This window comes from Emydura macquarii, unplaced genomic scaffold, assembly GCF_026122565.2.
Source record: "Emydura macquarii macquarii isolate MOO-44397 ecotype Brisbane River unplaced genomic scaffold, CSIRO-AGI_Emac_v2 contig_499, whole genome shotgun sequence".
Lineage (NCBI taxonomy): Eukaryota > Metazoa > Chordata > Testudines > Chelidae > Emydura > Emydura macquarii.
The window spans coordinates 16444685-16454820 of record NW_027130636.1 but is presented as its reverse complement, the minus strand read 5'-3'; the positions used below and the strand labels follow the sequence as shown (position 1 = coordinate 16454820).

Genomic DNA, 10136 nt, shown 5'->3' with positions numbered 1-10136 from the left:
CAGCGTGACCTTGGGCAAGACCCTTCACACCCCTGCCTGGTCTCCCTCTCACCCTCTGTATACCTTGGCTATTGAGTTGGGAAGCTATTGGGGACACAGGCTCTCTCAGATCTGCTCAGATGGATCATACAGGACAGAGAGTGAGCACAGGGCACCGTCACCGATGCCCCACAGAGCACTTTGGTGGAGCATAGTCATGGCTAGTTATCTCACCGAGCTATGGGGAAAGCTGCCCTGGCAGAGCAAGTTAGACAAACACAGGGACTTCCATCCCCCTCCTCCCCAGCCCCCGGGAAACTATGTGGCATTCAGAGCGCCAGCTCCTACCAGGTGCAGAGTTCACAGACCAGGAGGGCCGAGGGGTGGGTATTTTCAGCAGCAGCTTTCTGAAGTAGTACAGAGGAGGAGCCGGGGTGCTGCTGGGCCATTGGGAGGTGGTCTGTGTTGTTGTAGACTCAGTCTTTTATTGCCAGAACGCTGAAGGTCGGTGTGACAGGGCGGAGGGTTGACAGCCTGCAAGCCACCACTGAGCAGAGGCTCCGTCAGAGAGGAAAAGGAGCGAGAGGGCTAGTGGCAGCAGGCCCATGGTTTGGTTGTTGTCAGGGCGAAGGTTCACTTTGTTAGCACTGTCCCAAGAGATGCACAGAGCGGTGATGGGAAGTGCCTCCCGACTGCTCCAGGCTGCAGCTCGAGCTCCTCTCCGCCTGCCTGTGCTCCCAGCGCCACGTTCTCACGCCATGTCTTCACAACAGCTGCTGGTGCCACCCCCGGCGGTGCTGCAGCAGCCTCTGGCTGTTCCAGACAGGCTGCTCCTGGGGCCTGGGCCCTCCAATGTCCCTCCCCGCATCCTGGCTGCGGGAGGTCGGCAGCTCATCGGACACCTCCACAAGGAAATGTTACAGGTGAGGGCTACAGCTCAGCTTCTCCGAAGCACTGTCACTCCTTCCAAGCCTTTCCTGCAACCCCCAGCCTCCCCCTGTGCTCCCCCATCTCCCTAGGCAGCAGGGGAATGTTTTAGACAGCATATGAAACCCACTTTCCCTTGTTCCCAACCTTCTTTTTCCCCCTTCTGGTTTCCATTTCCACAAGATGTCAGTTTCTGACAAGCCCAGGGCTTCTGAATCTCCTGACTTGAAAATGCAGCCTGGCGCCTGGAAGAGGCACTTTAGAGATACTTATTGTAAATCAAAACTAATCAGCTACACTGCTGGGTGTCATTTCTCCCCCCTGCTTTCAGCTTTGGTTGTCACTGTGCCTCTATCCCCACAGCCACGGGGATGACTCATGCTTTGGGTTAGGAGTGTGCTTCATGACCTTGCAGATTCTGATTCCTCCCCATTCACCCCTCTGGGTCTGCTCCCTTTAAGTCAATGGAAAGATTCCCACTGATTTGAATGGGTTTTGGAACTGATTGAGGAACTGCCTACAGGACTGCCTGTCAGATTCCCAATTCTCCCAGCATTTGGGGAACTCAGCGGTAGAAACAAAATCAGTCTCCTAACCACCTTCAGTGCTTCCACTGCAAAGCTCTCAGTGACTGGTGCCAACAGGCTCTGACATTCGTTCTGTCTGGCTTTCTCTGTGGAAGGGTTTGGTTTTTGGTCTGTCACGATCTAGTTTGCTTTCAGAATTGGGGAGTGGTGTATCAGTCTAGTTCATCAGTGCCCCATGGGCACCACTAAAGAGGGCTAGGGATTGGTTTTAGTTTTGGTAAAACTCATTTCTATAAGCAATAGCTAAAAGCTGTAAATAGAGCGAGTTTGTGGCTTGAAGTCAAATACTTCCCAGTATGTCACATCATGAACACAGTGATTTCTGCCTGCCCCTTTGTTTCATTAAATGTGCTGCACACATATCGCCTAATTATATTGCCCAGCACAGAGCAGAGACAATGGCAGGCAGATGAGGGCTGGGACTCGGCACATAATAGCTCCCCCTTCATGGGTTGATTATTTCCTCTGTGTACAAGTCTCTGGAAGGGGGTGGATGCAAACATGGGCCCACCAGCAGCTGTCACCTCCTGGTTGTTTTTCTTCTAGCACACCCAGCGTAATGTAGTTACACTGCCAGATTTCGGGGGCCGCTTTAACCCTGGCATCTTGTTCATTCTCCTCAGATCATGGATGAAATCAAGCTGGGAATCCAGTACGCCTTCCAGACACAGAACCCACTGACTCTGGCCATCAGTGGCCCAGGCCATTGTGCCATGGAGGCTGCACTTCTGAATGCGGTGGAGGCTGGGGAGGTGGTGCTGATGGGAGTGAATGGAATCTGGGGCGAGCGCGCAACAGACATTTCCAAGAGACTGGGTAATGGGACTTGTCCCCCTTACTGTTTGCTGTCTGAGGCCCCTAGCCCCTCCAGCTACAAACAGTAGCAGGATGGCTCAGATCAGGGCCTAAGTTAGGCCAGCTCTCAGTAAAGTGTGCGGTGTGGCTAGATCAGAACCATTATACAGAGCCACGCTACATCTGGACACTTAGGGCCAAATTGCTCTGTCCATTGCACGGCTCCAACTCAGGAGTGGACCTAGCGGGTTGGCACCACTGTGACTGCAGCTCACTTTGACTCTTGCTGCTATGATACAGTGTGAACCTGCTCACTCTCCCCGGGCACTTGGCAGGCCTGAGAGAATTTGGAAGAAATAACCTTCTCTCTCCTTCCCACTGAATGTCTTCTGGGACCTCATAGAAATCAGGGAAGTTTCAGCAAAGGCAGACTTAGTTAGCAAGGGGCTTGCTGCAGAATAGAGGGAACATTTTCAGGAGCTGAAGGAGAAAAGAAATTGGGCAGAATTAACGTAAGAATGGCCACCCTGGGTCAGACCAAAGATCCATCTAGCCCAGTGTCCTGTCTGCTGACAGTGGCCAATGCCAGGTGCATCAGAGGGAATTAATAGAACAGGTATTCGTCACGTTGACCCACCAAGGTATTTATTTCCCACTTGATTTCAATGGGAGTTGGCTGCCTGAATACCTTTGAGGATCTGCACCTAAATTCTTGTCTACACTGGGGTTCTCAGCATTCGAGTAATTACACTAGAGTAGCTGGACCAGTGTAAACCCCTAGTGCAAACCCTTGGTGTAGACACATTGCACTAGTGTAAGCTATGAGTTATACCAACGTAGCTCACCCCAGTTGCAAGGCTGGGTAAATTAAACTCATGCAAGTGATGGATTACACTAACACAAGCATCACTAGGGGCTTGCCTTGGGCACATCCATCACTGTAGCCCCCTGCTGCAAAAACTCCAGTGTAGACAGGCCTCACTGAGCAGAAATAAGTCTCCAGGCCCTACCATCAATCTAGACCTTTGGAGTAATGAAGGGGAACCGAATCCACTCAGTGAGCCTTAAAAAGAACAGACATCTCACTGTCCTCCAGCCCCGCCTTCCTCAGGAGGGCCTGCATCAATACCCCGGTAGGTATGGCCATGACAGTCGCGGCCCCCGTCTCTCAGCAAGACGCCTGACTGGGTCTGTAGCACTGACGGTCTTTATAGGCTCCATGCAGGCATCCTGCTCACGCTATCTGGCTTGCACAATGCAGGAGAGGACAGGTGATCATGATCCAGCCTTTCCATCTCTGACCCACACAGAGAAGCCTCTATTTCCCCTCCTTTCTAGGGAGTCAATGGCCGTGGAAGGGCTGCTGCCCAGGGCACAGCATGGCCATGTTTAATCATTGATCTTGGGAGGGCTTCCAGCATTTTCCCATTTTTCCACTGGACAAATTCCCATGAGGCCAGGCTGTACTTTGACGGGTGTCTCCACATGCCAGTTAATACATGACTTATTACACACCAAGAACAACAACTCCAAGTTGGTCACAGTCCATCCCCACCTCCCACCACATCCCCTGTGGGGTAATCTGTGCCATCAGCAGTGCTAATTCTCCCCTGGTCATTGCACCTAGGGTGCACGAGCCCTGGGATGCTGGCAGCAATGTGCCACAGTGCCCAGGGGGAAGGACTCCTTGCCTCTTCTCCCACCCTTGCATACCACAGCACAGCCAGCACAAACTGTCCCTCACTGTTTAATGCTGGGGGTTCAAGGCTACTGGTGCCATTCCGGGCTGGATAACAGGAGACAGGGCTGGCCAGCAGGGGCTGCTACTGCATTTCTGGAAGGCACAGCACCAGGCACTGACTCTCTGCCTCGCCCCTTTCAGGTGCTGATGTCCGCCAGCTGGTGAAGCCCCCTGGGGAATACTTTGCGCTACAGGAAATCGAGCAGGTGAGTACCACACGTACAGTAGCAGGGCCCTAGACTGGCACCCACCTGCACTGTTAAGAAGCTGATGAGAGCAGCCTGGGTGACTACACTTGCTGGGACACAAGGAGAGGCAGGCAGGGCCGGATTTAGGGGCAGGCAACTCAGGCAGCCATCTGGGGTGCTGGACTCGGGGTGGGGCTGGGCTGGGGTGTGGGGGAGGCTGGTTTTGTTGCTAGCAACAACAGGGAAACTCGAATGTTTGAAGTAAAATGTCCCAGGTGTTCGGTCTGTGGGTTCAATTATCACTACCCTCCTAGAACATCCCAGGCCTTTGTACAAGCTAATGGCCTGGATCCCAGTGTGTGGGGGGTGGGACAAACACATCATGAAAAGAGCCTGCTCCAAAGAGCTCACAGCCCAAGGGTAAGACAGGAGACAGCAGATAGCTCCAGGCTGGCAGGGGAGCACAAGGAACCAATGATGCTGTATCAGGCAGGGTCTCTGCACGCCAGCTGCCTCACCCTGGCCAGGGTTTGGCAGGCAGCACAGCAAAGGGGGTTTGAAGCTGGATTATGGGGTGTCTTTGCAGATGTTTACAGGGAGCAGCCCCAGGAGTGAGGGGCAGCATGGAGGGGCATGTTTGACTGGTGACAAGTAGGAGATGATGATGGCGTGTGCCTTCAATAAGGGCCCTGCTTTCCTTCCACAGACACACTGATCTTCCAGCCAGTGTGCTACCTCTGCAGCCCACTGCTACCCACACCTGGCAGCAACTGCAAGAACACCCCAGGGCACCACTTCCCATGCAGGCATCGGAGAGTGCCTTGATCAGCCAGTGCCCTCTCAGTAGCAACTCTGCCTCAGTTTCCCCCACCCCCAGCAGTCACTTGGCCCTGTGCTAGCTGTGTTGCTCTTATGACTCCAGCCTGATCATTTAGAGTTGCTCCCCTTCTGGGGCAATAAAGAGTCTGATTGACCAGGAATCCAATGAAGAGTCAATAATTCCAGGCCTCTGTGGTGCACCCTGACCCTTTGGCTCCAAAGAGTTACAATCCCTCTGGGGTCCAGCCGAGTGACCCTGCATTAAGCAGTGGGGTCTGGCTCCCCACTAACCTTCTCTGTTTCCCTGTGTGGCTGCCTATGTCCCTTCTGCCAGTTGGATTCGCAGCAACTAGGTCTAGGTTCAATATCTAGGGGCTCCTTTCAACAGTACAATGCAAAACAGGCTCGAGCCCCCACTCAGTCACCTGGGACAATTACACACACCCCTTGGATGTATTCTAGAGGCAACACTGCCCCTCCCACAAGCACAGAGACTGAGTGTAGGAAAGAAACTTTTATTAAAAGAGGAACAGTGACCTAACATTGACTTGGGAAAATGATGCAAGCAGGATTCTTGAGCATAATACCATGAGCAAACACCGCCCGCCGAGTACATTGGGCAGTGTCCTTTCGACTCTGGATCTTAAATCCAGCAAGCAGAAGTTCCTTTGATGTGCCCCGCCCCTCTCCTCCCAGCCCCCCACTCACAGGTGTTGTCCTTAGTCAGGGCAGACCCAGAGTTCAGAGATGCAGCTGCAGAGTTCACCTCCCCCTCTTGCTGGGGGATACGGGAGGAAGGCACCTTGCTTGCGCTGCTGTCCAGCCACTCTACCAGCCGCCCTGCTGGCCACTCCTCTGACACCACACCTGCTTCTCTGGAGGTTCCTCTCAGCGACCAGCAGCTCTTAGTGGGTGAAGCTCAGTGCGAAGCTGGGCGGGAGCGCTGTCCCACAGCCAGCGATTTCAGCTCTAGTGAGCCCTTCACAGAACAAAACAAATTAGCTCTATCTTTGAACAGTGGCGCAGGGCAGGTCAAACCATGCCCGGGACTCTTAGGCAGAGCCCCACCTCCTAGCAGGGACACGTGTCCCGCTCCCTCTGCCTTTCACAGGGGTCTGGTGTCCGATCCCCCTGCTTACTGCTGATGGTGCCCAGCTCAGTCAGGGCGACTGAGCACACAATGGGGAGAACAACATTGCCTTATCCCTGCATTGGAGCCCAACACCAGCCAAAGTCGATCACTTTGGCAACACACTGTCTGCAGGTACCCATGCAGCGTGGGTTGTTTGTGTGAACACAGTCTGGTCTGGCAGTCTCCCCGCAGCTTGCTCAGCGGAGGTAACTCATTCAGACCACGCGTATACCCACATCTGCTTTCCTGGAGGCCTTTGCCAGACTCACGCTCTTTGCATCTGCCTCTCTAGGCCTTTGGCTTCCTGCCTGTCTGCAGCTGAAGGCAACTCTGTGACTCCTAGTCCCTCTCTGCCCTGCTGGCTGTCTTATCCCCCCCGTTGCTGTCCCCATAATTAGCTGCAGCTGAGGAGCTGGCCAGCCTACCTGTTAACCCCTTCGTGGCTGTGGCAGAATGGCATCTCTACTCTTTGCAGCTGTAGGTGCGAGGACTGAGCAGGCAGCACATTATCCCTGGCCAGGCAGAGTGCAGACAGAAGGGACAACTCAGCCCATGCAATACCCCTGCTCTCCATGCCACAGCCTCCTCCACTGGGCTGGTGTATTTAATTCTCTCTCTGTTGCTCACTCTAGGCTCTGGCACAGCACAAGCCCTCCCTGTTCTTCATCACACATGGAGAATCATCCAGCGGCGTGCTTCAGCCCCTGGATGGCCTTGGAGAGCTCTGCCACAGGTCAGTGGGATCCTAGTACAGTGCCCTGTGTCTGGACAAACAGCCTGGGCCCTGGGCGCACCACAGGCAGGCTGGGATGTCGGGGGATGCAGTGAAACTCAAACAACCACTACACTAAATAGCAAGGAGCATCATGCTCTCTAGACACTGCAAAGCTCGAGCACCTTTGAGTCACCACACAGGCATTTTTATCCTTGCTCTGAGTAGTGGGAGATCGGTGGGCAGGTCCCGGGAGAGCCCAGAGAGCGCACAGAGAGAGCACAAGGCAACAGCAAGTGGAACAAACATCTATCAGCAGCCTCTTCTCAGGAGTGCTAGACTCGGGGTGGGGGCCAGGTGTCATGCAGCGCATTGGCCGGAAGAGTGCTCTGCAATCAGCCATAGCACAACAACCATCAGCTAAGCTAGGTCGTCACCAGGCGCTGAACCTGGTTTCCAAGGGCAGGGCATCTTGGGATAACATTAATGTCCTAGGAGGCAGGGCGCGCCAGGCTAGAGTAGCGTTCCAGAAGCCAGGCTCCCCGGGCTAGGGTTACGCTCACAGAGGGCAGGGCTGCCCAGGCTAGGGTTAGGGTTACCATGGAGAAGACTCACCGAGCTATGGTCAGGAACCCAAAAGGCAGGGCTCCTTGAGCTGGGTTCGGGTTTCCAAGGGCCAGGCTCCGCAGGATGGGGTTGGCTGCACCGCCAGGGTTAGCGAGCGTTCCAGAGGGCAGGCTTCACCAGGCTCAGGTTATGGTTCATGAGGACAGGGCTCTGGAGGCCTGGGGTAGGGTTCCTACAGGTAGAGCCCCTCAGCTAGAGTTGGGGTTCCTGAGGGTAGGGCACCCCAGGCTAGGGTTCCAGCGGCTACGGCTACCCGAGCTAGGGTTTGGGCTTCAGGCCCCTCCCAGGCAGCTGTTGCAGACTCAATCAGGTGCCCAGAGGGTGCTGAGCACTCCCTGAACAGTGGGGTACGATCACATTCCCAGATAAGGCAAAGTTGCATGTTTCTCTTTCATCACTGCCCATGGGCAAAGTAATGGGCAGATGAGTGGCCATGCTAGAGCTGTTGCAGTGTGCGTAACACATTCCAGGAGGGCCCCGAACAAAGCAGGACTATGGAAGAATATTGTCTGGTCAGAGAAATGCTAAGAACCAGAATGAGTGAGAAACTTTCAGACACCAGCACAGAGAGGCTGACGTTGCTAAGTGCTGTCTGCTCTTCCTTTCCCTCTGCTAGATACAAGTGCTTACTGTTGGTGGACTCTGTGGCATCATTAGGTGGCGCACCCATCTTCATGGACCAGCAGGGTAAGGAGCAAAGAACTCACCTCCCTAACGAGACTATTCACCAGCCCCAAGTGATAACAAGAAAGAATGTAGGTGTAGGTAGAAAGGTCCGTTCTACGGGGAGGCCAGGAAAAGCGTAGATGCTATCGTCTTCAAAACCAGAGCTCCCATCCTGGGCCTCCAGATGGGGGAAAAGATTTGTGGAGAGCTCACCCAGAACCATGACTCCTACATCCTTCTCTAGAGTGATTCCTGTGATAGAAACTGGGTCGAGGGTAGTGGTGAGGCACTGCTTCTGCAAGCACTCCCCGGGCTAGGGTTACGCTCACAGAGGGCAGGGCTGCCCAGGCTAGGGTTAGGGTTACCATGGAGAGGACTTGCTGAGCTACGGTCAGGGACCCAAAGGGCAGGACTCCTTGATCTGGGTTCGGGTTTCCAAGGGCCAGGCTCCGCGGGATGGGGCTGGCGTTCCAGCACGTAGGGCTGCACCGCCAGGGTTAGCGAGCGTTCCAGAGGGCAAGCCTCGCCAGGCTCAGTTTACGCTTCATGAGGACAGGGCTCCGCAGGCCTGGGTTAGGATCCACAAGGAGGGCCCTCAGCTAGAGTTGGGGTTCCCAAGGGTAGGGCACCCCGGGCTTGGCTTAGGGTTGCAGAGGCTAGGTTACCTGTGGTGGGGTTACAGTTCCAGAGCATCAGGCTCAACAAGCTAGGGTCACGGTTCCAGCTGGTAGGGCCCCGATCTAGGGTTAGGGTTCCAGAGGCTAAGGCTCTGGAGTGAGGGTCCCAACCTGTAGGGCTTCCTGGGTCAGGATTAGGGTTCTAGCATGTGGGGCTCCCCGAGCAAGGGTTCAGTTTGCAGAGGGCGGGGCTGCCTGGACTAGTGTTAGGATTTTGAAGCTAAGACTCCCCAGGCTAGGGTTAGCATCCCACAGAGAGCGCTGCCCGAGCTAAGGGTGGGGCTCCCACAGCTTTTCCTGTACTTAAAAAAATAAGAATGTCTACACTGGGTCAAACCCATGGTCCATGTAGTCCAGTATCCTCCTGCCTTGCGATAGGATCCAGTGTGAGCTGCTTCCAAGGGAATGAACCGACCAGGGCAATTTATCAAGTGATCCATCCCCTGTCAACCAGTCCCACCCTCTGGCAATCAGAGGTTTAGGGACACCTAGAGCAGGGGTTGCATCTCTGACCATCTTGGCTAAAAGCTGTTGAAGAACCTGTCCTCCATGAATTTATCTAATTCTTTTTTGAGCCCAGTTATACTTTTGGCCTCCACAACATCCCCTGGCAACGAGCTCCGCAGGGTGACTGTGTGTTTTGTGCAGAAGTACTTCCTTTTCTTTGTTTTAAACCTGCTGCCTATTAATTGCATTGGGTGACCCCTGGTTTCTGTGTCACGTGAAGGGGTAAATAACACTTCCTTATTCATTTTTTCTACATCATTCCTGATTTTATAGACTTCTCTCATAACCCCCCTTAGACGTCTCTTTTCTAAACTGAACAGTTCCAGTCTTTTTAATCTCTCCTCATATAGAAGCTGTTCCATACCGCTGATCATTTTTTGTTGCCCTTCTCTGCACCTTTTCCAATTCTACTATATCTTTTTTTAGATGGGGAGACCAGCACTGCTCTCAGTATTCAAGATGTGGGCATACCACAGATTTATATAGTGGCATTATGATATTTTCAGTCTTCTTATCTATCCCTTTCCTAATGGTTCCTAACATTCTCTTAGCTTTTTTGACTGATGTTACACACTGAGCGGATGTTTTCAGAGAACTATCCACAATGACTCCAAATCTCTTTCTTGAGTATGTATAGTTGGGATTATGTTTTCTAATGTGCATACATATTACTTTGCATTTATCAACATTGAATTTCATCTGCCCAGTCACCCTGTTTACTGAGATCCCTTTGTAACTCTTCGCAGTCATCTTTGGACTTAACTATCTTGAGTAATTTT

The 10136-nt window shown here is 53.4% G+C and overlaps 1 protein-coding gene across 1 annotated transcript in view; it reads left to right on the top strand.

Moving 5' to 3' along the window:
• The first annotated feature begins 432 nt into the window (after positions 1-432).
• AGXT (alanine--glyoxylate aminotransferase) overlaps positions 433-10136 on the top strand; it is an 18298-nt gene continuing 8594 nt past the window's right edge. Inside the window, exons 1-5 of the mRNA XM_067539022.1 lie at positions 433-902; positions 2117-2309; positions 4171-4235; positions 6801-6901; positions 8124-8194. Coding sequence (XP_067395123.1) covers positions 585-902; positions 2117-2309; positions 4171-4235; positions 6801-6901; positions 8124-8194 — 748 coding nt within the window. The 5' untranslated portion in view covers positions 433-584. The remainder of the gene's footprint in view (positions 903-2116; positions 2310-4170; positions 4236-6800; positions 6902-8123; positions 8195-10136) is intronic.